General features: G+C 42.5%; 1 protein-coding gene and 1 long non-coding RNA gene across 3 annotated transcripts in view; one reads left to right on the forward strand and one right to left on the reverse strand.

Annotated features, from left to right (window-relative positions):
* TRIM67 (tripartite motif containing 67) overlaps positions 1 to 27,715 on the reverse strand; it is a 77,011-nt gene that overhangs the window by 20,042 nt on the left and 29,254 nt on the right. Inside the window, exons 5-8 of one of the 2 annotated variants that reach the window (XM_072141024.1) lie at positions 22,546 to 22,699; positions 20,732 to 20,877; positions 3,978 to 4,116; positions 947 to 1,250 (exon numbers count right to left, since the gene is read on the reverse strand). In XM_072141024.1, coding sequence (XP_071997125.1) covers positions 947 to 1,250; positions 3,978 to 4,116; positions 20,732 to 20,877; positions 22,546 to 22,699 — 743 coding nt within the window. Of the gene's footprint in view, positions 1 to 946; positions 1,251 to 3,977; positions 4,117 to 20,731; positions 20,890 to 22,545; positions 22,700 to 27,715 lie in introns of both variants that reach the window. The other variant, XM_072141023.1, reaches the window with a different exon arrangement.
* LOC140121444 (uncharacterized) lies at positions 87 to 27,499 on the forward strand. The gene is made up of 4 exons (XR_011854094.1): positions 87 to 308; positions 2,949 to 3,036; positions 24,192 to 24,333; positions 27,194 to 27,499. It is a non-coding gene; the product is annotated as an uncharacterized lncRNA (long non-coding RNA).

The following is a 27,715-nucleotide window of genomic DNA, read 5'->3' on the forward strand; positions in this document are numbered from 1 at the left end:
TAGAAAGAGAGTTGAGACAGATCAAAGATGCATGAGATGCCTATTACTCAGAGACTGATAGACCGTTAAACTGTTACAATGTGAGCTCTACTACATCTCACTTCCCCCGGATCACTTAGCTCCTTGTAGCTTGTAGTTTGCAGCCTCTCTCTCTGCTCACCATGTGCTGGCTGGTTATTTTGTTATTCTGAGTACATATAAGAAACTTGTCTTTGTGGGAATACCCCTTTAAGTTGATTATCCAGGTACTGTCTGTAAAGAGGCTCCTATGGCTTCCAATTAAGTCTTTCTATAACAGCATGCTGGAGGTAGGTTGTAATAAAAGATCTGTATATTCACATTATATTGATATAAAGTTGTATTGCAGTATATTGCAAGAGTGATCAGACTTTCAAACACCCAAGGGGACATGAAAAAGTAGTAATTGAAAAAACTTCAAATCACCCCCTTTCACTAGATTTGTTGTACAAAAGGCTTTAACTTTTTAAAACCAAATAAAAGCTATTTAAATTTAGTATCCAAATAATCGCACTGACGGAAACAATAAAGGGAAGGTGTCATTTGGAGCACACAGTGAAAGCCGTAAAACAGCGCCCTCAAGAAAATGGAGCATAAGCGCTTTTTCATCAAGTTCACCACATTTTTTTTGCTTCCCAGTACACGGCATGTAAAATTAAATACGGCCAGTAGGAAGTACAATTGGTTACGCAGATAACAAGAACTTTAAGCTTTGTGCATGAAAAAAATACAAAATTTACCGATTTTTAAAGAAGGGGAGCAAACAATGGTAACGGTGAGAATGGGTTAATATAGCAAAGGTTACTATTTTCATCTGCACTATTGATTTAAACAATATTGTTAAAGTTTTGAGACAAGTCATTGATGAGACAAGTCTATTTAGAACATCTTTATATTTGAATACTATGACTTTTTTGTTATCACTTACCTGTTGGTATGAGAGTTACAGTGCATGAACCAGCTACGGTTATTGTCCACATACATGGCCCAGGCCTTGTCATCTTTCCCCAGCATCATATCCTTCACAACATTAATTCTGGCAACACCAAAAGCTGGATCAGGGTGGTTGTCATATCTATCAACTTGCACCTCCCAGTAATGAACGCCTTTTGAGAATGCAGCTGTCCCCAAAACCACTCTGTCATCATAACTGCTGCAAGATGCTGTCATATTGTCATTGGACAATACAATATCCCGATGAGCAGTGTTTGAATCAAATGTAAAAAAGGCCACTGGAAGAAAACAGAGTAATATGTCATCACTACTGGAATAGCTGGTGTGTAAGGTAATTTAAATACACAGAAATATATTTTTTAGGTTGACATCACTTTTGATTCCCCAACTTTATCTACTAAAGTTTTGTGCATAATATCTATAGTTTAAGTTTGCTAATTATGTCATGTTATTGCCAATGTTAGTCAGCTTCATCTCACACAAATACTTTTATGGTACTTTTTAAAGACTTTTGCCCTTTTCACTTTCACAATCAAGCCAATAAAGCCTTAAAGTTAAGAATCTGAAGGAAACATACCATCACAGGTTTACCTAATAAGGTAGATCAGATAGAAGGTTCCTGTACTCTGCTCCAGCCCTATCCTTTTTCGATTAAAAATTTTGCTTCAGCAGAACCTTGTACACATTTTTTCTTTTATATGTGCCATTTTTCTCCAGATGGTACAAGGGCGTAGAGTAGACACGCTGTGGAGCTGGAGCTACAGCTACTCCATGCCCCAGTAGCCACTACCAGTCCTGCCTATCATCCTGGATGAGCTGGAGTTCTGCACATGCACAGCAGCTATGGCTTTGGAGACGGGGCTGTTTCGCTATAGCTGCACACACTCATCTGTGAAACTCGGAGCTGCTGTGTATGCGCATGAGTGCAAAGCAACAGCGAGCTGTGATGTTAGGAGGGATCAAGAGATGCTAATGGATTGCAGAGTAGCCGTATGCGCGTTTACTTCAATCCCCAGTAGCCTCTGGAGAAAATATTTGCATGTATAAAAGATAGTACTTTTGCCGAAGTAAAAGTTTTTCTTTAAAAAAAAAAAAAAGGGCTGGGGCAGACTACAGGAACCGGCCATTGGATCTACCTTATTAGGTTGGTCCGTGATGGTAGGTTCCCTTTAAAGGGGTTGTCTGAGACCGGCCGGTCAAAAGCTGAATGCTTCTGTGCGAGATGGCAGCGCGAGACAACGGGATGGCGTCGGGAGGTAAGTAAATGTTTCTTTTTCTAAGCAGCCTCCTCCCGGTCACCATTGTTTTTTTATACAATCTGGGACAACCCTTTTAATCAAAAAAGACCCAATTAATGTGCAATAAATTTCTATATACATTTTTTTAAGGTAAGCGATGACTGGTTCAAGTAGCAGCTTTTTTAATTAATTAAATTAATTTTTTCTGTTCTGTCAAGATCTGTTTAACCATTATACAAGCCCTTACACCTCTTGTGTCATCCATCCATCCTCATAGACTATAAGCTCTTGAAACAGGGCCCTCACTCCTATTGTTGCTTATGACTATGTTTGTACTCTGTAATGTCATTATTTTATCTGTATATGTCTACCATGATTTGTAAAGCGCTGCAGAATATGATAGCGCTTTATAAATAAAGATTATTATTATTAAGCCAATTCTATGTTGATGGATCAACACTGAATCTGGATTCTCATAAGAACCAGGATTAACAATAAAGCTTAATTGCAGACACCTGTGATAAGTGTTTTAGCTATTTATTTTAGCATACGGCTAAACTACAGTAAATCACCAACATCCAGAGGTCCATTTGTAACTAGGGGTCGTCTGTAAGTCGGGTGTTCTTAAGTAGGGGACCAATGCCTATCGTTGACCACTGGATAGAGGTAGAGACGTTTACAAAATAATTAGCTTAGTTAATACAGCTTAACAACCTCTAAAGTTGTGTACACCACCAGGGCCCCCAGACGAAAGCTCATTTGAGCCGAAACGCGCGTCGGGGCTGGAGTCACCCTGGACCTGGGAACCTGCAAAGTTGATTCATGGGTAAGACAATCTGTTTACTTTGAATACATTCGGGGCAAGTGCAATATGATTATATATATGTACTAACACTACAATACACTTATGTTGGCACTTTGTCTCAAATCACCAGAGCCCTAGATAACATATCACGCATGGTTGTTCCCTTTGTGTCCAAGTTGTGTTACTCCCTTGTCTGCGTACCACCATCTGTGGCTGCACATTTTTAATCAGTATCAATTGTATGTTTCTTTTGTTTTTTTGTATGTTGCAATCAATAAAGTACCATTTTACTATATTAGAATTATGAGCTTTATGTCCTGGGCTTGTCCTCTCTTTTGGGTGGACAAAATAGGTTTATATTAAGTAGGGGACCGCCTGTATTATTTTTATATACAGTTCAATCAATACAAATTGGTGATAGTAGGAGATTTTGGAATTGTATTATTTTACAATGAATTTAGCATGCTATTTAGAAAGACTAGACTCCTACAACTAGAACATACTAAGATATTAATAATGTAATAAAAGATATTCTACATAAAATAAATGTTACAGTCAACACCACTGACATGTCTGTTTTAGTAAATAAATATTTTTCTAATTAAATAATAATTCCTGTAGTGCGCTTCATTCTGCTTTCAACTCAGTTTATTATTTCTAGATGTTTATGAATAAATTAAAGGGGTTGTGCAGGATTAAGAAAACATGGCTGCCTTCCTCTGTAAAGAGCTTCAAATCTATTCGAATGATTGGACCTAAACTGCAATACTGCACACAACCTTCAAACAAGGGTGGCATTTTTTTATGGAAGAAAGTTATTCATAAATCTTCAGAAGGAATAACACAACATAGCACAATGCAAATAATGTTAAATTTTAGAGACATATCAGCAGAGTTGAAAAGTCATGTTACTTAGTTTTCACAGAAACAATACATTTGAAAAAATCATGATCTGTACACACCATCGGATGTCTGTAGAACTACAGTTTTGCTGTAAGGTCCAAGGCCTGTTGAGTTAAAAGCTTTGACTCTTGCATTGTATGTGCTGTTAAAGTGGAGACCATCAATTGTGCATAAAGTCTCTTTTCCAACATAAACTTCCTTTGAATAACAGAAAAAACATATTTGTTATATGTGTAATTATAATTTTTGAGCATAAAAAAATGTTGTAGGTATGATATGAATCAGCGCTGCTGTTAAATTAGCTGGCAGGACTCCTTGCATCATAATTCACTAGGATGTAAGGATTCCCTCCCATTGCACTGTCCTCAGTCTGTGGGATATGACCAGTACACGGGTCCGTTTCCACAGGCATGTTAATGTGAAAGGGGCCTAATGGTGAATAATTCAGTGAGAGTGTATAATAAAGTACAGTACAATGTATTATACAATCTATCAAATGATCACATGTATTGAAGTGGGACTAATTAAACTTTAAATAAAATAAAAAATGTTTACCTTTTAATAAAAATGTACTTAAAGTTCATAAAACTAATAAAATATAAGCATATTGGATATTACCATGTCTATTACAAACTAACCTATAAATGTAGCATAATATTTAGTCCTTATTGTAAAAGTCAATAAAAATAAAGATGTTGTACTTTAACAAAAAAAAGATCTAAATTGAAAATGGCAAAAAAAGATAAACTCCTAATTGAACTAATAAAAACTACAAACCTTCCCACAAAACTTAACAAAGCTCAATATGCAAAAAGATAAAATAATTTTGTATTGTGAAATGTGTTGACATGAAAGCTATCTTCTTGATAGAACTGTACCTAAATATTATGTAAGGGTTAAAATGGTTAGTAAGTAAAATCTATGTAACCTAATACAGTGCACTTAAAACCTTAACTTGATACACAAAAAAAGGACTCTCATGGTTATGATGACGAAGTATGTAAAAGTTCTGACTTTTGGTAAAGTGTTGGTCAAAAAATGACAAAAAGTGCTTGGGGCATCAAAACAGGTCATTCAGGCCTTTAAAGAGGTTGTCCACTTGTTCCAACAATTAATATTGTTTGTGTAATGAAAAGTTTCCCAATCTCCCAATATACTTTCTATATCAATTCATCACTGTATAAGTTTTTATCACACAAACAATAACAATTAATTGCTGAAAGTAGACAACCCTTTCAAAAGAAATATACCAGTACAGATAAGCCCAAATAGAATGAAAATACTCACCTATGCTCCTTTTCATGTTGATCCCAGCGGTGGTCTTCGGTAAGCTTGACATTCCGAGATCACCTAAAAAAGAAACTTATAACTAGCAGCCTAGAGTGTGGGGACAAGATGTCTGGCACTGTGTGTTGTTAATTATGCACGCCTCTTGCACCATGTAGGGAGAGGGAGGTGACGTCACGTAACAGGCATGACTTCACGTCTCCCACGCGCTAGATACCTCCCACTCCCATATTGGAGATTATCTTGTCCGCGTTTTTTTTAACGCGCATTCTCAGCATGCTCTACTTTTGCAAGTCACGCGCGTGAAAAACGCACCATACAAGTCTATGGAGATGCATCAAAAACGCATTGCACTCTGAGACACTTGCAAGTGCAATGCGTTTTTCACGCATCAATTGCCATAGAAATGATAAAGCTCAGTCCTGAGACCTTTTCACGCGCATTATCTGCGCGTGAAAAACGCATTGAAATTGCATTGAAAACGCATGTGAAAACGCGTGTGAAAAACTGAGACACTGAACATACTCTGACTGAAAACTGATTGAACTCTGATGCAAAATGTGCGTTTTTCACTGACCAAACCCTGATCGCACCCTGATCAAACTCTGACGTGATCTGCAACGCAAGTGTGGAAGGGGCCTAACGCGCAGAAAACGCGCGTGAAAAACGCATTGAAATTGCATTGAAAACGCTTATGAAAAACTGAGACACTGAACAAACTCTGACTGAAAACTGATTGAACTTGATGTAAAATGTGCGTTTTTCACTGACCAAACCCTGATCGCACCCTGTTAAAACTCTGCCGTGATCTGCAACGCAAGTGTGGAAGGGGCCTTATAGTCCGGATGTAGCTCCAGGAGGGAATGGAGGGCACCCGGCTGCGGTCTAGCAGCTAATACTGGCATTAAGTGCAGCCCTTCATAGTGAAGCGCAGCGGCTGTGCTGAGTGCCGTTGCGCTCCTCTCAGCCCTCCACTGCTGGATGGAATGGAGGGCAGCACCTCGCTGCGCTCTGCCAGCTCTGCCATTGTCAGGGCACTGATATACATGATAATTATGGCAGAGCAGCAGCAGGAGCACAGCAGCAGTGGAGACAGAGGGGAAGGAGAAAGGCATTGACTTTGGCCAATCCCCGCACGGCTTGTAAGTAGACCGGGAGGCTCAGAGTGAAGACAGAAGATGAAGGCTGCCGGCAGTGTGTGAGAAGAACAACCTGTACAGCTCTGCAGTGTCTGACCTGTAACTTCTCTCCCACCACAGGATCAGATAAGTGATAAGTGCCCCCTTCCCCTGGGTCTCTGCTCTCACACTCTTAACCACTTGTTGCCAGGTTTGAAGTGGCTGCTGTCCCCCTAGTAGATTGTAAGCTCTTGTGACCATTGTACAAGCACTGTCTCCTCCTGTGTCCTCCCCCTAGTAGATTGTAAGCTTTTGTGAGCATTGTACAAGCACTGTCACCTCCTGTGTCCCCGCCTTCTCATAGATTGTAAGCTCTTGTGAGCATTGTACAAGCACTGTCACCTCCTGTGTCTCCTCCTACTTCTCATAGATTGCAAGCTCTTGTGACCATTATACAAGCACTGTCACCTCCTGTGTCCTCCCCCTAGTAGATTGTAAGCTCTTGTGACCATTGTACAAGCACTGTCACCTCCTGTGTTGTCGTCCTCATAGATTGTAAGCTCTTGTGAGCATTGTAAAAGCACTGTCACCTCCTGTGTCTCCTCCTCCTTCTCATAGATTGTAAGCTCTTGTGACCATTGTACAAACACTGTCACCTCATGTGTCTCCTCCTCCCTCTCATAGATTGTAAGCTCTTGTGGCCATTGTAGAAGCACTGTCACCTCCTGTGTCCTCCCCCTCGTAGATTGTAAGCTCTTGTGACCATTGTACAAACACTGTCACCACCTGTGTCCCCCTCCTCCTCATAGATTGTAAGCTTTTGTGACCATTGTACAAGCACTGTCACCTCCTGTGTCCCCTCCTCCTCATAGATTGTAAGATCTTGTGGCCATTGTACAAGCACTGTCACCTCCTCTGTTTGCCTCCTCCTCAAAGATTGTAAGCTCTTGTGACCATTGTCACATATACTCATACCTATACAGCCCTGGTAACTCTTGAGACCCCCTGACTACGTGCCAGCATAATTCAATCTAAAGATAGACGGCGGTGCCCAGGAGAGGAGGGTCGGGTGAGCGCAGCTCGCCCCTGCCCCTCTCCAAAGAGAAACTAGGCTGCACTGCACCGCCCAGTTACTTTACTGTTACTTTACTGTCACTATATTTTAGCACACTATTTGGGGAAAAAAACATTTTTCTTATTTTACCTCCTCTAAACCTAGGTGCGGTATTTAAAATTTTGCTCTCCTTAGAAGAAAATTGCTGTTGACATTGTAATGAAGAATTAAAATGCTTCTGGCCGTTGATCATCTTGTGATCATCACTATGTTTGGCTGTAGTCGGTTGGTTGCAGTGCATCCAGTATGACTAATATGGCAATGTGCAGTGATCACAGTTACACATCATTACTATGGTAACAGAGCAGGACAGTCTGTTAAATCAGCACTTGGAGCAAAGCATGAGAGGGAGGAGGAGTTACTGAGACCTAAACTATCATGGGACTTGTAGTTTCCAGTGGGGGCCATCTTGGTGATAACTCCACCTACTTTGGAAAGCCTTTAACATTTTGTGAATTATAAAAGCAAACTATGTGAGCTTCATTTTGTGACTTTATGTGCAGATGTGATGTAATCACGCAATCACAGTGTAAACATGATGGAAGCACAAATGTGATGTAACCATGAAATATAAAAGTAGGTACAAATGCAATGTAAACAATTGTAAAGCAAACACAATGTTACTGCAAATGTCATGTGAATAAAAATACTATGCAAACGAGATGTAAACTCAAGTGTGATTTTAACATGATTTAGACACAAATGTAATGTAAATGCAAACCTAAAGTAAAATGCAAAAAGCAAAAAGCAATATGAAAGCAAACTGCATGTAAACATCTAGTTTGCGCAAATGCATTGTAACTGTATCTACAATGCTTTTTTGTTTACATCACTTTTGTGGTAACAATGCATTTAGCTCACATTTGCACATTTGCATTCACGATGGGGAACATTTACTTACAAAGTCACTAGATTTCACTAAAAGTGCATTGTGCGTCTATAATGCTGCGAGCGGCGATTCACTAAGATCGTGCACCATAAATCATGAATGTGTTGCTTCCCTGCACTGTTCCGACAGAGTTCACCATCTTTTTTGTGGTGCATCTTTAATATCAGGCGCGCAACTCAATTTGAAAGTTACAGCGCTTGGTCCGAATTAGTCGGAGCGTCCACGGCACATCCCTGTCGCATGAAAGCCAGCACAGCTGCGTCACAAGAGGGTCGCGTGAACAGACATCTTAAATACCTGTGCTAGCCGTTTTAGCCATGAAGAACGTGCACGGTCAGACCAAAGTGCGTAGCATGACCCTTAGTAAATGTGCCCCAATATGTTTATATCACACTTGCATCATATCTCTTTTACATTGGATTAACATTGCTGTTGCATCATGTTTACATTGGGGCACATTTACTTAACCCATTCCTTGGAGTCCACAGAACTGCACTGTCCCACGATAATGCACTTTGACGCAATTCACTAAGATCGTGTGCCCAATATCCTGCATGTGTCCCTTCCCCGCTCAGGCTGACGGAGTTCGCCAACTTCTTCCTCCAATTTGAATCTTAAATCCTGCGTTCAGTCCGAATCCGTGGGATCTACCGATGGCATGCCTCCTGATTTCAGTCGCATGGAAGTCAATGCAGCTGTGCCACAATCCGATCGCAAACCCCTGTTAAATACCTGGGCAGATTTGAAAACGGCACTCGACGAAAGTGAGCAGTCTCATTGTATTTGGTTTCACATCGTGTTTACATAGCTTTAACATTCACCCTACATTTGCATTCGCATCAAGTTACCGTTTACACTGCATTAGTGGTGACATTGCGTTTGCATCATGTTTATGTTCCCAAATGCATTACGTTTACATTGCAATTGTATTTACATTGCTTCTACGTTTATATTACATTCACATTGTGGTCACAGTGCAGTTGCAGTAACATTGCATTTTTGGGGGATTACTAGTATTATAAAGACAACGGTTTGCTAACAAGATGTAACAAGTTATTTGGACATTCGTGGGCGGAATCTACAAACAGTTTATTTGTTTAAAAATTCTGGCAATAAGAAAAAAAAAGTTCTACAACTCTTTCCAGGGTGCTAAAAATAGAGAAAAACAGTTGGTATTTATGGCAGTCATGATACTAAACGGACTGACCTAATTAGCTGAACTACATTCCGTAACACTAATCCCATCATTATTTGAAGGCTTTGTGATAGGGAAAGCTTAGTAGAAAACAAACTGAAAACAGTCTTTTAAGAATGAAGAGTTGAAGAACAAATCCCTGTCACTTGCCATGATCTGGATTAGTGATTGTTGGCTTTTACTTCAGAAGGAAAACTTCTTTGTGATGTACAAATTCTAGTTCTCAGGGAAATCCTTATTATATCCCTAATTGGATTTTAAATGCTTGTGGAATAAAGTTCACTGGTATAAATGCTTTTGCAGTATTCTACTTCATTGTTCAGGTGTATTTATTTAAAGAAAAACGCTGAACAAAATAAAGTAGCTTAGTGTAATTAAATCTTAGGAAACCCATTGGATTCATACTTTGTGAACTCTGGAGACTTAAAAATTTTTGTCTACCAACGCATGGCGGTAGATAGGGAGTAGCATGGCAAATAACCACAGGATGTAATTAAGTTAACAACTGGATATTTCTGTGCCTAATCCCTTTCAAAGTGCCTGCACAGTTGTAGCACCTGAAAGGCTGGGGACAAACAGATAGGGCGTGTGTGTGTGGGCATTCTTCAATATATTAGCTGGAATTGGGTATGCAACTTCCTTGTAGCATGTTTTATCAATACCGGGAATTAAGGCATGCTCAAGAATTGCAGGGCCATGTTACCTGCCTTAATGTGGTAATACTGTGATATTGTGATAAGATAGAAAAGTTATTACTGTATATACACCATATACATTTGTTTACAGCTTACCACAAAAAGTTTCCTTTTGTAGTGTATTCTAATTGGGAGCTGGATGTGGGACTACTACCGAATGAACAGTGTTAATCTAGACTACGGAAGCATGGATTCTCTTATCATACTCTCCCATGCTCTACTGAGTTTATAGACCTCCAGTATGGCTCCGTAAGTCTGGACTGTTACCTGAGATGTGTGGTGAAGGTAAGATCAGGTATAGCCAGAATGCTGTATCAGGCCAGAAAACTTATCTCATATCACTGGATACAGGCTGCCCCTCTTTGGAATATAATAATAAAATGAATAGACTAGAATAGAAAAAGATGTTTATCTGAAAAGAGATGTGAAAATGTGAACACATTGAGATTACATATATAAAATCTCAATCATGTGCTTTTATGATACTGTACTTTCCTCAGAGTTTGCCTCAGTTTAGGTCCATTGCACAATAAAGGTCTATGGCACCGGATCATGGTGCACTGAGCACACTATGGGTTACATTTACTAAAAACTGTGCAAACTGCTTCGCCTGTGTATAATGCAGAGTGCACCTGATGCAGGATTTCTAGAACCCCTTCTTCATAATCTGGTGTTCCCTGCACATCTCTGACAGAGTGCACCACTTTTTTTTGGTGCACCTTTAACATAGGGAATGCAACACATTTCTGTTGGACATGGCATGATTAATGTGACGCATGGTCTGACTGAGCACCAGAACGTCCCTTTCAGTGCAGAATTTTGTGAAGAATAGTGTAGCAGCGCCACAAAACAGTCATGTGTGGCACAAATGTGGCAGAGGCACTTCTTAAAAAACTGTGCAAGCATAGGATGCTGAATAGGATGTGCAAAGTCCCTTAGTAATTGTGCCCCAATGTCACACTGCACTTTGATTTGGTCAGTGCAGGTATTAGGGCTAAGAATATCTCCCCCCTAACCCATTCTGCAATCAGTCACATGCTAAACCTGGGATCCAGTCCATGCCAGCAGTGTGGACCCCTCATGTAATAGTCACCAGCAGTACCCAGCAGCCCGCAATGATTATAATAATGGGGTCTGTCTGGAATTGTTTTGAAAGAATTGTGCTGTGCTGACATCGTGTATGCACAGTGGTTATATATATATATATATATATATATATATATATATATATATATATATATATATATAACCACTGTGCATACAGTGGTCATGATAGTGGTCATTATAAGTGTTTGTCACGCTGGTCTTAATACCTCCTTACCCAGGGCCGGATTAAAGGGGGATACCTGGGGTGCACACCCTGGGGCCCCCACCAAATGTGGGTGATTCTGCGGTCACAGTATATACCCAGTAGACTTCCCCCAAATACAGTCTATGGCAGAGCGAGGGAACAATAAGTTCCCTTCTCTGCCATAGACGATTGGAGGTTCAACAAGATGGCGGCGCCCTGCCTGCTGGCGTCACGGCGCTGTCTGCACGGGACTCTATATAGTTATTATGGGGGACTGTTTATATAGTTATTATAGGGGACTGTACATATAGTTATTATAGGGGACTGTCTATAGGTATTATAGGGTTATGTATATAGTTAGCGGGGCTGTATATAGTTATTATAGGGGGACTGTATATAGTTATTACAGGGGGCTATATATAGTTATTGTAGTGGAACTGTATATAGGTTCACTGTAGGTGGAGGTATTTTTTAGAAAAAAGACATTAAAATATAACTTTTATTATTCTTCGTATAAAATTGAAAAACAGGACTTCTAATTCAGACATACAAACATAAAACACAGATGGTTATTTCTCAGTGTTCTGAAGTTAGGAAGGTGTAGTCGAGTGTTGCTACACCCCTACAGCAATGTGGTGCGACTCTGGTTGTTGCTTATGCGTTTTTCAGGCAACAGCAATGTGGTGCGACTCTGGTTGTTGCTCATGTGTTTTTAGGCAACAGCCCCACACTGAGAAATAATAAAAGTGGAACCAGTATTCTGTGGCAGTGTGTGCGGAATTATTGTTCTCTGCCACACTGCTTCACAGTCAATTGTGCGTGTGTACTAGCATACTAGTTGAGACTATCATACAGCAGTTTATGACCTATAAAGCTGCTATGTTGGTACAAACAGCCGGTTGTTTTTGGTTGCTGTTTATTAAGAAACAGCTGGAGGCTGTATCTGCTATTACTGTCTACTTGTTATGTGACTATAGCAGAACGCTTCCCTCAGCTTGGAATAGTTACAGTGTTACACAGCAGCTTATATTCTGTAAAACTGCCGTGTTGAGGAGATAGCCAAGCATCTTATGGCTATTTATGCTATCACCCTAATAATTACAGGGATTGCTACTGATGTTCTCGCTAATTTTGTAGCGGAGACATCTATGAGCTGTAGCTCTATCGTTCCAAAAGCATCGTCTCCACTGGCTAGTTTATTATCTAGTTGCTAGAACTGACTGGCTACCACGCTAGCTTCTGCTAACTGCTCATATACAACCCTAGGACCCGACACGTTTCCTCTGCCTCAATTCTTCAGCGGTCTTTATTATGGCTATTATATCTAGGGTATATGCCCTGTAGGTCTGTGCACGTCGGCATTGTTACAGCCCTGCTTATATTCCAGGTCTGCTGTTCGTCACCGCTTACGAGCCTCCCTCATGGACCAATCGGCTGGCTCAGAATCAGGAAGGGTGTGATTCTCTCTTGTCAGGCCTCCTGGCCAATCAATGCTGACTGGGCGGAACCGGGCGTTAATCTGGTCCATCCCTCTGGCCGTTTGTCATGCATCCTGGAGCTTGATGACAGCGGATGCCTTCGGATAAGGTAAACAACCATACGGAGATCATTCCCTTATTGGCGATCTATGTGCCATGATTCTTGTGTCATGCAAATATAGGAAGATTCTGTCTACATCCTGTGACTGACTGTGAAGCAGTGTGGCAGAGAACAATAATTCCGCACACACTGCCACAGAATACTGGTTCCACTTTTATTATTTCTCAGTGTGGGGCTGTTGCCTAAAAACACATGAGCAACAACCAGAGTCGCACCACATTGATGTTGCCTGAAAACGCATAAGCAACAACCAGAGTCGCACCACATTGCTGTAGGGGTGTAGCAACACTCGACTACACCTTCCTAACTTCAGAACACTGAGAAATAACCATCTGTGTTTTATGTTTGCATGTCTGAATTAGAAGTCCTGTTTTTCAATTTTATACGAAGAATAATAAAAGTTATATTTTAATATCTTTGTTCTAAAAAATACCTCCACCTACAGTGAACCTTGAGCTTTAATAGGAGTTATTTTTAATAATACTACACCACGTTGTCATCCAGTGATATAATGGAACTGTATATAGTTGTTATAGGGGGCTGTATATAGTTAATGCTGTGGGATTGTATATAGGTAATGTTGGGGGGATGCATATAGTTATTACTGGGGAGCTATATATGGTAATTGCTGGGGGGAATGTATAGAGTGATTGCTGAAGGGGCTGTATATACTGATTACTGGGAGCTGTATATAGTGACTGCTGAGAAAGCAGTATATAGTGATTAGAGGAGTTGTATACAGTGATTGCCGGGGGGACTGTATACAGTGATTGCTGGGGGACTGTATACAGTGATTGCTAGGGAGCTGTATACAATGATTGTTGGGGGGCTGTATATAGAGATTGCTGAGGGGCTGTAAATAGTGATTGCTCGGGGTTGTATATAGTGATTACTGGGGGGCTGTATACAGTGATTGCTGGGGAGCTCTATATAGTGATTGCTGGGGGTTGTATATAGTGATTGCTTGGGGGCTGTATACAGTGATTGCTAGGGGGCTGTATATAGTGATTGCTGGGGGGCTGTATATAGTGGTTACTGGGAAAGCTGTATATAGTGATTACTGGGAGCTGTATATAGTGGTTGCTGGGGGAGCTGTATATAGTGATTACTAGGAGCAGTATATAGTGGTTGCTGGGGGAGCTGTATATAGTGGTTGCTGGGGGAGCTGTATATAGTGATTGCTGGGGAGCAGTATATAGCGATTGCTGTTCCCTGTTTGGACTACATTCAATGGCCCCCCACCAAATTTAGCGCCCAAGGAGCCCCCACCAACCTTAATCCAGCCCTACCCTAATGCAACATTTGCCTATTATATAACGAGGTGGAGGCCTGACTGACTCCATTAGGGGACTTGAGTCAATTGTAGAGCCAGAAAACTGATGTGAACGTTAGGAAATCCAGTCCCAGCCTTTCTCACTATTTTAAAATTCTGGCAGCAGAGGGCCCACTTTTCATACATCCCAGTGGCCATCGTACTCTTGATCCACCACTGAGTGTTCCTACTTTTGCTTTACATCTTCTACTAGACATTGACATATTCTGCATCTCTTAACCTGAAGCTTAACCCAAATAAAGAAAACACATTGGCCCAATACATGCAGTTTGCCTCACTACTGTGCAGAATGTGTCAAATTATTGAAGACCAGCATGCAGTCTTCAATAATCTGGCACACCGCGCACCCGCCGATAGTGCTTAAATTGAGCGCACCAGTTTTTGTTGCACTCAGTTTAATGGGTATGTGTCGCAATTATGTTGGACTTTCGGTACGAATCAATACCGAAATTTTGGTTCAAACACATCATTAATAAACATACACGGAGTTTGCACATGTATGTATTTGCAAACTGCGCCTGAAATCTGAGGCACCCAGTGTGGGAGATTTGGACCAGTAGAGACCGTGGTAGCGGGGTGCTGTGATGCAGTTCACGACAGTGACACCAGGGTACAGTCCAAAACAGGTCTAGCCTGTGTTTATTTCAGCAGGAACAAAATAAAACAGCCTTCACATTCAGGCATCAAAATAATATCCTACCCGTCAGGGTGCTAACTAAACAATGGTTCTCTGACTCATCACTAACAAAAAATACTTTGCTGCTCCAGGCACAGAGGTCAAGGCTGCGTGCTCTCCAGCCTCCACTCAGAGAGACAACACTCTCAGCTCTGCTCAGCGGCTTTATGCAGGCTGATTGGGCTGTTCCCACCACCTGTGTCCAAGGTGCTGGACAACACAACCTCAGCACTAAGGCCTTGCATAATAGCAAAACCTAGGGGAAACATACCGCCCATCCACAGTTAACCCCTTCAGTGTCTCACATACCCTCCCCCTCTGTTTGACCCTGTGGGGGCGAACACTTTTAGCCATCAGACAGTGGGTATGAGACAGGGCATCAGCATTCCCATGCAGCTTTCCTGCTCGATGTTCTACCGTGAATTTGAAATTCTGCAACATTAGGAACCACCTTGTGACCCTGGCGTTGCTCTCTTTGGCCTGACTCATCCAGGTGAGGTGAGAGTGATCGGTCACTAGTGTAAACTGTCGCCCTATCAAGTAATACCTCAGGGATTCCAGAGCCCATTTTATCGCCAAGCAATCCATCTCAACTATACTATAGTTCTTCTCAGGAGGTGTGAGCTTGCGGCTCAGGAATGTCACGGGATGTTCCTCACCCTCCACTGCTTGGGACAGGACAGCCCCTAAGCCCACGTCAGAAGCGTCAGTCTGCACAATAAAGGTCTTGGTGAAGTTAGGGGTGATCAGTACCGGTTCCTCGCACAAAACCGTCTTAAGTCGCTGAAACGCCCCCTCAGCCTCTTCACTCCACTTTACCATCACCGACCTGCTACCCTTGGTCAGGTCAGTCAGGGGTGCTGCTATGGTAGCAAAATCGGGAATAAATCGGCGATAATAGCCCACTATGCCTAGGAAAGCCCTCACTTGCTTCTTGCTCATAGGTCGTGGCCACTGCTGGATCGCCTCCACTTTATTTACTTGGGGTTTGATGACACCTCGCCCAATACGGTACCCCAGGTAACGGGCCTCTTCCAGACCCAGTGCACATTTTTGGGGGTTCGCTGTCAACCCTGCTGCCCTCAGGGAGTCTACCACTGCTTGTACCTTAGCCAGATGACTCTCCCAATCGTTACTATAAACTATGATGTCATCCAGGTAGGCCGAGGCATATCTCCGGTGAGGTTTTAGCACGAGATCCATTAACCTCTGGAATGTGGCGGGAGCCCCATGTAGCCCAAAGGGGAGTACCACATACCATAGTACCTCTTTGGCCCTGTCAGTAAGGGGTACCTGCCAATACCCTTTCGTCAGGTCAAGGGTGGAGAAGAACCTAGCCTGTCCAAGTCGTTCTATCAACTCGTCAACTCTGGGCATAGGATAAGAATCAAATTTGGACACCTCGTTTACCTTCCTAAAGTCATTGCAGAACCGTAGGGAACCATCAGGTTTGGGAATCAACACAATAGGACTCGACCAGTCACTTTTAGACTCCTCGATAACCCCCAGGTCTAACATCTGCTTGACTTCTTCGGATATGGCAAGCCGGCGCGCTTCAGGGACCCGGTAGGGTTTTTGGTGTACCGGGATTCGGTTATGATGTCATGTTTGATGACTGAAGTACGACCCGGTAACTTAGAGAACACATCAACGTTTCGGAGCACAAACTCCTTCGCTTCCTGAATCTGGGCCCTGGAGAGGGACTCCGAGATCCGTACTTCAGGCACCTTGGCATCGGGTACACCTACCATCGGTGTCACCTTCTTGGAGACAGACGCTTTTTCTACTCCCACGGCCATAAGGGACTCTCTTTCCCTCCATGGCTTTAGGAGGTTCACCTGGTCTGTTCGGGTTTCCTCCTCCCCGGCTGAGATACCTTGTAGTTAACCTCCCCCACTTTTTCCATGACCTCTTATGGTCCTTGCCATTTTGCCAAGAACTTACTCTCAACGGTGGGCACCAGAACTAGCACTCTGTCGCCTGGGTTAAAGGTCCTGAGTCTGGCTGATCTATTGTAGATCCTAGACTGGGCCTCTTGTGCCCTTGTCATGTGCTCCTTTACAAGGGGCATTACCGCCGCTATGTGGTCCTGCATAAGGGAGACGTGTTCAATCACACTACGGTGGGGGGTCCTCTCCTGTTCCCAGGTCTCCTTAGCTACATCCAAAAGCCCACGTGGGGAACGGCCATATAACAGCTCAAAGGGTGAGAAACCTGTGGAGGACAGGGGAACTTCACGTATGGCAAACATCAAATAAGACAACAAACAATCCCAGTCCTTCCCATCTTTGCTGACCACCCTCTTTAGCATCCCCTTCAAGGTCTTGTTAAACCTCTCGACCAGGCCATCTGTCTGAGGATGATATACAGAGGTGCGGAGCTGTTTAACCTGGAGTAATTTACACATCTCCTTCATTACTCTAGACATGAATGGGTTTCCCTGGTCATTCAAGATTTCCTTGGGGAGGCCTGTACGGGAGAACACCTGAAACAGCTCCCTAGCAATGTTTTTGGAGGAGGTGTTCCTTAACGGGATTGCCTCTGGATACCGCGTAGCGTAGTCCAGGATAACCAGGATGTACTGGTGCCCCCTTGTGGACTTGACTATGGGGCCAACCAAATCCATTGCAATCCGTTCAAATGGCACCTCTATGATTGGTAACGGTACCAGAGGACTCCTGAAGTGGGACACCGGGGCAGTAAGTTGGCACTCAGGGCAGGAGCTACAATACCGGTTTACCTCCTCCCACACCCCGGGCCAGAAAAATCTCAGCAGGATCCTCTCTCGGGTCTTCTCAGCACCTAAGTGCCCTCCCAGCACATGTTTATGTGCCAAATCTAGCACCAGCCTACGGTGAGATTGGGGTACTACAAGTTGCTCAATCTCCTCACCCCGTATCTGGTCAACCCTGTACAACAGTTCCCCAACAATCACCATTCGGGGGTATATTTTGTCAGCCCCTGGTATTTGGAGTACCCCATTTATTACTTTAACATTCTCCCGTGCTTTAAATAAGGTAGGGTCCTGTAGCTGTGCAGCCCCAAAATTTTCACGGGAGATCTCAAGGTCCGGCATGTCGGCTACCTCCACGTGGCCCTCGACCTCACCAGCTAGGACCTCTAGGGGAGAGAATTCATCACATGGGGTCACCCCTACTGCTGGTGTGGGTACATCGGCCTCAAAGGGTTCAGGGGCCAAGGCCGGACATACCTGTTGTCCATTATCTGCAACAGCACCTGAGGTGGGTCTTCGTCTCCAGAGGTCCCAAAACACCGGTAAGTCTCTGCCGATAATAGCCTCATGAAACAGGGTCCCCACCACCCCCACTTCATGGGTAATAGTACCACAAGGGGTATGTAGGTTGATGACAGCAGTGGGATATTCGCGAGTGTCCGCATGTATACACAACACTCCCACTTTCCGCCCACTGTACAGTCCAGGTTCAACCAAAGTTCCCCGCACCAGGGTGACCAGACTCCCTGAGTCTAGCAAGGCTTCCACCGTGTGACCCCCGATTGTGACCAAACACACTTGGGGATCTGCATCCGTGACCGACTCGGCTGCCAGAACCGGCTGGGCAAACAGTGACACTTGCTGGGTCTGGTTGCAGTCCATTGGCTCCACTGACAGGGGACAGTTGGCAGCAATATGGCCCATTTCATGGCATCACCAGCACTGGATAAGGCTATGACCTCTGTCACGAGCCTCGCTGGGTTTCTGGGTATCCACGTCCCCCAATGAACCCCCTCCCAACCTGACCTGTCTCCCCTTTTCCGCAGTAGCAGCCTTACCAGATGGTTTGGTGACCCTGTCACTGGCACTGCTTCGTGTGGGAGAGGTAAGTAGACGATCCTCCGTAGCCCGATATCTCTCTACTAGGGACACGAGTTCCTCAGCTTTTGTGGGACTGGCCTGTCCAACCCACCGCTGGAGCCGAGAGGGCAGAGAACGGGTGAACTTGTCGAGAACCGCTCTCTCTACCATCTGTGCTGGGGTGCAGTCCTCTGGTTGTAGCCACTTCCGGACAAGATGGATCAGGTCATGCATTTGGGAGCATGGGGGTAGTTTTTCTGAGTAAGCCCACTGTTGGACCCGGCTGGAACGAACTTGAACGGTGACCCCAAGATGAGCCAGAATCTCCGCCTCTAGCTGGGGGTACTCACGGGCTTCTGTTTCACTCAGGTCGTAGTAGGCCTTCTGCGATTCACCTGTCAGGAACAGTGCCAGGACATCTGCCCACTGCTCAGCTGGTAACTCCTCTCGCTCAGCTACTCGCTCGAACACAGTGAGATACGCCTCCACGTCGTCGGTCGCCGTCATCTTTTGTAAAGCCTTCTGCACTGCAGCCCGTGCGGAATGCTGGACAACCGGGTACCCTTGCAAACCAGTATGGGACCCCTCAGTAGCCGTCGCTTGCGGTGCTGCCATAATGCCAGAAAACTTTTCCATCATCAGCTGGAACATGGCTTGCTACTGACAGGACCTCTCCTCCTGTTGCTGGAGCATAGCTTGCTGCTGGCAGGACCTCTCCTCCTGCTGCTGGAGCATGGCTTGCTGCAGCTGCCGATTAGCCTGGGACTCTTCCTGCTGTTGCCGGAGCATGGCTTGCTGCTGCTGCCGATTAGCTCTGGCCTCCTCTTGCAGGTATTTAATAAAGTCCTCCATCTTGGCTGTATCCTGCAATTTGCCTGCTGCTTTCACCCAGGCCATGCAATGTTGCAGGATGTAGTGAGCCTTTCAGGTGTGTGTCTTTTGAACTGCCCGCAATCCGAAGCACCATATGTGGGAGATTTGGCCCAGTAGAGACCGTGGTAGCGGGGTGCTGTGATGCAGTTCACGACAGTGACACCAGGGTACAGTCCAAAACAGGTCTAGCCTGTGTTTATTTCAGCAGGAACAAAATAAAACAGCTTTCACATTCAGGCATCAAAAACAAAATAATATCCTACCCGTCAGGGTGCTAACTAAACAATGGTTGTCCTACTCGCCACTAACAAAAAATACTTTGCTGCTCCAGGCACAGAGGTCAAGGCTGCGTGCTCTCCAGCCTCCACTCAGAGTGGCAACACTCTCAGCTCTGCTCAGCGGCTTTATGCAGGCTGATTGGGTTGTTCCCACCACCTGTGTCCAAGGTGCTGGACAACACAACCTCAGCACTAAGGCCTTGCATAATAGCAAAACCTAGGGGAAACATACCGCCCATCCACAGTTAACCCCTTCAGTGTCTCACACCAGTTTTATAAATCTGCGCCATTTCTGTTCTTAAAAAGGTTTCCAGACAAACCTTTAAAATATAATTTTTGGGAAATACAGTATGGTTCACTTTTATCCCTAAAGTGAAAGTGATTTTGTAATCATCCAATATCCAATTCACTAAAGCGTAGAATTTGTCATGAGGGAAAACTACAACAGAAGCCAAACTACACAGATATCATGGCTATTCACTGGTTTAAAGGAGATAGTAAGCCTCTTACATTCTATTTAATTACATCAGAGACACCCTCAGATCAGTAATTGGGGTGAAGGTCAGAAAAAAAAATTTGGTCTTCTTAATCATGAAAAACATCCCATATATTTGATGTATACAATTCAGAATATTTTATCTCTTTCCTTACCCTAAATGGACCTCCATCTCCATCATCCAGTTCCAGAATATATCCTTCCACAGGATTATGAGCAAAGGGTGGCATTCTCCAAGCCAGAGTGACGCTATTATTTCGTGTGCAGCACTTCTCCAGCTGCAGCAGTGGCACAGGGGGCACTGTAACAGGAACTAATTACAGATTAGTGTAACTCTGCCCTTTCTCCTACAGCAGTTGTGTGTAGATATCCTAAACCGGTTGTCCCACCATTACAAGTTCTTAGAGCTCTTACCAGGAAGAAGCAGCAACACAACACTACTATACACAAAGATACCAGGAAAAGCCCTTAAAGTGGCTGCCTGATACATATTTATATGCTGTCTTCAAATGGATATTCCTGGTTACTTCACAACATATGTTAAATAATGTATAATAACAACCTCCCTTTTTTATAGCAGCAGTAAGAGTATCATGGCTGGTCGGAAACTGACTGCAGAGCTAGGGTTTATTGTATACAGAACGAGTATGCATACTGTAGGAATTTGCAGGAATGTGGAAGGGGCACACAACGACACAAACATTTTGGATGGACCTATCACAATGTACATGAAAGGTTTTATGGAACTTGTAGTAAACTGCAGTCTAATGTAAATTCTCTGTATGTACAAATATAAAAAGGTAAATGAGCACAATAACGTTTAGTGTTAACCCTTCTCATCAGCTTTACTTGCATTGTAGATTTAGGACTAAAGACTGTTAGGCTGTTGTGGGACAACCAATTTAACATGGATAGCATAGAGAAATTGTTATAAATGGAATATTCACACATTTAGCAACTTTCCAAACAATCAAAGTCTTGGTTATTTCATCATTTTTTTGCATCAGTTATTGTGAGACAAACCCAGGTATGTAATGGAAAGATCTGCACCATTTCTGTGTGCTTGGCTTCTTTTGACTTTGGCTCACATTAACTAATGGAAAAAAAAAATGATGATATAACAAAGTTAATATAAAAAATTAGTATTGTTAGATAGCGTCTCTTTATTTAATGAAAAATGTATATAAAAATACAGTTACTAATCACCCATGTTACTTGAAATGGATGTATAGATAATAAGAGATCTTGGGGAGATTTATCAGTTCTTCTACACCAGTTTACTGAAATAAGTGCAATTTCTTGCCCACTGCTAGAAATTGTGATTATTTTTGTGCCTAAGCCTTACATGTGGAGGGGGCATGGAGGGGGTGGCCACCAGTGGGGTGGATGTGCCCCCCAAATGTATGTGCAGTGTTTGCTTAGACACTGAAACCATCATAGACAGTATAAAATCAATCCACATAATGATCTTTCAGTAAAATCTAGCTTTACTGTTTCTATTTGTTTAAATTTTAAATTTAAATTTAATTTTGTTCTAAAAACATAGCAAAAATCACAGCAAAAAGTGAAAAAAATTATAATGAAGATTCTGGATTTACCGAAAATGCATGTTAAAAAAAAACTGAGCCTCACTTTATCCACCTAAACTATTGACAGCATGACATAAAAATCCTACCAGTTTCTGCTTCACTAGTTAAAAGTTAAGACTTTAGTCTTTTGGAAAAGCAAAACTTCCCATCTTCTGAATATGTTAATACTTGAAGCTGGGAGTTACCAAGGAAACATATAAGTTCACACAAGATCTATATATGGTAAAATGTTAGTAAAGTTCTCAGAGACTTCATGTCAATGCTTCAATCATGCACCTGTGTTCATTAAATAAAAACGGTCTCTCGCCACTGGCTTCCAAGTTTTTTCTACCCATATACAGTGAGAACAAGACAAACATGAACTGGGAGCTCACCCTTACATTTCATCTGAATAAAATCCAGCTGGTGAATTGCCTGCAGCAAAGGGTCGTTATCCAATGTGAGTTCAAATTCTGGAGAGACTTTTGGTTCCAATGCTCCTTTTACCCATTGCTCTTGGGAACATTGAACACGCTTTATCAAGGCATCTGAAATCTTTATAACAACATATAAGGAAGAATTATACATATAGTTATTTCAATAGTGATTTCAAGCACTGCATATACTTTAATATAATCCAACCGCAGTATAAGCAGAGGTCCCTAATTTTGCCTCAAAAACTGGGAAAACTTATTGACTTGAGTATAAGCATAGGGTGGGAAATGCAGCAACTACTCTTCAATAAAATGTCCAGCAGCAGCTCCCCCTTATCAATAAAATGATGAGCTCCTTTTTAATGATTACAATTCCAACAGAGCCCCCCTTCATGAAAAAGTGTTCAGCAGGACCCCCCCTTCATGAAAAAATGTTCAGCAGAGCCCCCCTTTAAAATAAAATGTCCAGCAGATTTCATGATAAAATAAAAAATGTAATACTCACCTCCGGTGAACACCCCCGACTCCCTCCCAGCAGCTCGTCTTCTCCCCGCATCTTTCCCAGCAGTGCAGGTGGAGGTACGTTTATGCTCGCACGCACACACTATCATGTGGCGTATAATGGCCTGCTGATATCACGTGCGTTTGTGTGGGCACAGAGCATAGACTTTTCTCTGCCCGCACTAACCGGAAGCAAGAAGATGCAGGGGAAAGACGAGCCGTAGCGTGAAGAGGACGTGGGGGTGAGCACCAAAGGTGAGTACTACATTTTTTTTTATGCTCGAGTATAAGGTGAGTTGTGCAAAAATTGTGCTGTAAAACGTGGCTTATACTATTCTAGTGCCAACTTCAGGAGGTCACATTTTGATTGGTAGCTCTAGTGTTAAGTAATGACCAGGGAGAACATAGGATCTTAGGCAAAAACATATGTGTATTATTCATTGAAATAATATTGCATTCAATAATATATTCAATAATATAGTCATTCATTATTCATTTAAAAACACTCCTTTTTCCTAGAATATATAAAAATAAACAAATAAATTTATACACCTGACAGGGAATGCCACCATATAAAAAAGTCAAAATATCCAAATCTACTTTTTTGCCATTTTGCCACCCATACAATTTAAGGGTTTATTCACACGGCCGTCTGTGGGGACGTCCCCATAGATGGCAATGGCAACATGTACGTCCCCATAGATGGCAATGGTGGCACGGCGGGAGTACGGCATTTGGAAATCTTTATTATTATCCAATGGAGGCCTGGATTTGGAATCACACAAAATACAGGCTCTTCCAACTTTGATCTAATGTCCTTTTGTCCCTTGTCCTAAAACAAGTCAAAATGAGGCTCAGTGTAGTATAAGGCCTGCATGTGCCTAAATGACCTCTCTGCAACACCTTGGCATGCTCCTGATGAGGTTGAGGAAGGTTTCTTGAGGGATTTCCTCCCAGACCTCTACTAAAGCACCCGCCAACTCCTGGACAGTCTGTGGTACAATGTGATGTTGATGGATGGAGTGAGACATGATGTCCCAGATGTGCTCAATCGGAATCAGGTCTGGGGAACGAGCGGGCCAGTCAATAGCTTTAATGTCTTCATTTTGCAGGAACTGTTGACACACTCCAGCCACATGAGGTCTAGCATTGTCATGCATTTGGAGGAACTCAGGGCCAACCGCACCAGCATATGGTCTCACAAGGAGTTCGAGGATCTCATCTTGGTACCTAATGGTTGTCAGGCTACTCCAGGTGAGCACATGGAGGGCTGTGTGGCCCTCCAAAAAAATTCCACCCTACTCATATTGACTCATGCTGAAGGATGATGCAGACAGCAGATCACTCTCCACAGTGTCTCCACACTCTGTCATGTCTGTCACATGTGCTCAGTGTGAACCAGCTTTCGTCTGTACACTATGCTCTGGACACTATGCTGATAGATACAGCAAACCCTTCTTGCCACAGTACGTATTGATGTGCCATCCTGGATGTGCTGCACTACCTAGCCACTACCTAGACATAGCCACTCATGCTACTATGAGTGTGAAAGCACAACCAACATTCAAAAATGACCAAAAAAAACATAGCTATTCAGAAGTGGTCCCCACTTGTAGAACCACCTGTTTGATTACACAGAAGTTTGATTAACTTGGAGTTATATTGTGTTAAGTGTTCCCTTTATTTCTTGAGCAGTATATGTGTGTATATACTTTATTAGGTACATCTGTCCAACTGCTCGTTAACACTTAATTTCTAATCAGCCAATCACATGGCGTCAACTCAGTGCATTTAGGCATGTAGACATGGTCAAGACAATCTCCTGCAGTTCAAACCGAGCATCAGTATGGGGAAGAAAGGTGATTTGAGTGCCTTTGAACGTGGCATGGTTGTTGGTGCCAGAAGGGCTGGTCTGAGTATTTCAGAAACTGCTGATCTACTGGGATTTTCACGCACAACCATCTCTAGGGTTTACAGAGAATGATCCAAAAAAGAAAAAACATCCAATGAGCGGCAGTTCTGTGGGCGGAAATGCCTTGTTGATGCCAGAGGTCAGAGGAGAATGGGCAGACTGGTTCGAGCTGATAGAAAGGCAATAGTGACTCAAATCGCCAACCGTTACAACCAAGGTAGGCAGAAGAGCATCTCTGAACGCACAGTACGTCGAACTTTGAGGCAGATGGGCTACAGCAGCAGAAGACCACACCGGGTGCCACTCCTTTCAGCTAAGAACAGGAAATTGAGGCTACAATTTGCACAAGCTCGAAATTGGACAGTAGATGATTGGAAAAACATTGCCTGGTCTGATGAGTCTCAATTTCTGCTGCGACATTTGGATGGTAGGGTCAGAATTTGGCGTCAACAACATAAAAGCATGGATCCATCCTGCCTTGTATCAACGGTTCAGGCTGGTGGTGGTGGTGTCATGGTGTGGGGAATATTTTCTTGGCACTATTTGGGCCCCTTGGTACCAATTGAGCATCGTTACAACGCCACAGCCTACCTGAGTATTGTTGCTGACCATGTCCATCCCTTTATGACCACAATGTACCCAACATCTGATGGCTACTTTCAGCAGGATAATGTGCCATGTCATAAAGCTGGAATCATCTCAGACTGGTTTCTTGAACATGACAATGAGTTCACTGTACTCAAATGGCCTCCACAGTCACCAGATCTCAATCCAATAGAGCATCTTTGGGATGTGGTGGAACGGGAGATTCGCATTATGGATGTGCAGCTGACAAATCTGTGATGCCATCATGTCAATATGGACCAAAATCTCTGAGGAATGCTTCCAGCACCTTGTTGAATCTATGCCACGAAGAATTGAGGCAGTTCTGAAGGCAAAAGGGGGTCCAACCCGTTACTAGCATGGTGTACCTAACAAAGTGGCCGGTGAGTGTATATATATATATATATATATATATATATATATATATATATATATATATATATATATATATATATATATGTATACACACACACACAGTCCTAGGCTACAATGATCTGCTATAACAGTTATCAAATGTGTCTGTAATTAAGCTTTAGTGTTAATCCTGATTCTTATGACAACCCAACATTTTTAAAATCCAATTGTCACAGAGACCAAAAAAGTTCTGGCTGGGATTACAATGATAAAGTATACAGTTCCGACTTACATACAAATTCAACTTAAGAACAAACCTTCAGACCCTATCTTGTATGTAACCCGGGGACTGCCTGTATATGGCTGAACAGCTTATGAGGATGTAAGAGAAGCAATGTGGTAGCAGCCAACGGAACCATTATGTGGCATGTAGTACACTAATAAGTATACTACTTGAATGAAATCAGCATTATCAACAATGTAAAAACCCTACACCTGAACAAAGTACTGTAATCAGTCATATTTTCAACGCCAAATCTGCAATGAAAATCTTTAATGAATCTAAGAATGCTAATGCAACACAAAGCACTAAAGCCTCCCAGCAATTTCAACATCCAGGTTTTCCAGTTTTTCAGTTTGACCACAACTGCTGCAGTGATTGCACAAAGAAACAAACAATTGAAATGGCCAGGAGTTACTTCATACCCCACAGCCGTTCTGTGGTTATGAACATTGGTGGTCAAGAAGGGCTCAGCACTGAATGTGGTCACCGCTACCAGAGTGCGGGTGGTTGTATCCAATGACAGCTATCCAATTTCTAAGGAACAACATGGCTACATTTAAGGGAAATTATTAGCAAACAGGTAATTTCTTTTAATAATATGCAATTGAAGAAATATATATATATATATATATATATATATACATGTATTAATTAAATTAAATGTGAATTCCCAGATGGGAATACCCCTTTAAGATGCTTTCAACGTTAATAGGATTGAGGAAACCAATCCACTTAGGTTCCTTTGTGCTTGGCTTCATTTCAGACATTATGACCTTATATGCCCTTTTTCAATGTCTTAGACTTATAAAATGAAGATAATGAACCCAATAAACAAACCTAATGAAAGATGTATTTAACTGTCCCAAAAAACATGAATTTAGACTTTTTTGGGCCATGTGACATTCTACAATATTTATAACAACTATTACAATAAATTAGAACATTTCTGTCTACATATCAAGGTCCTTATTGTCTTATGCTGAACTCGTGTACTGAATATAAAGGCACCATGGAGATAAAGAATATATACAGATAGATACAGTACGGACCACATGATTCGCTCTGCATAGATGATGAACCTGCAAAGGGACGGATGAGATCATACAACAAGAGAGGAAATTGAAAGTCAGCAGAATATTAAAATCAGTGGTTGAGACTGGAGCATAAGATGACGTGATGCACAAGATGAGAAAAGTGGATTTAATTAATGTTATGGCTCATACCCCACATTGATGCTCTTAATACTGAATACTAGAAGAATAAAAGATATGGCAGCAATCTAATGTGCATTCATTCTTTCTATATCTTGATGGTATGTGTCAGGGAAAAGGAAGACCAAAATGATTCATTTTAACATGTTTGATCCTTTTGTTTTTCTGTTACCAAGGGTAAAAATGCACACTTTACTAAACTAAACAATGTTTAAAGTGACTAAAGGAAATCACTCTTCACCAAAAGTGAATTGTACTACAACTTACATCTTT

Source organism: Engystomops pustulosus, chromosome 3 (genome assembly GCF_040894005.1).
Source record: "Engystomops pustulosus chromosome 3, aEngPut4.maternal, whole genome shotgun sequence".
In the NCBI taxonomy this organism is placed as follows: domain Eukaryota; kingdom Metazoa; phylum Chordata; class Amphibia; order Anura; family Leptodactylidae; genus Engystomops; species Engystomops pustulosus.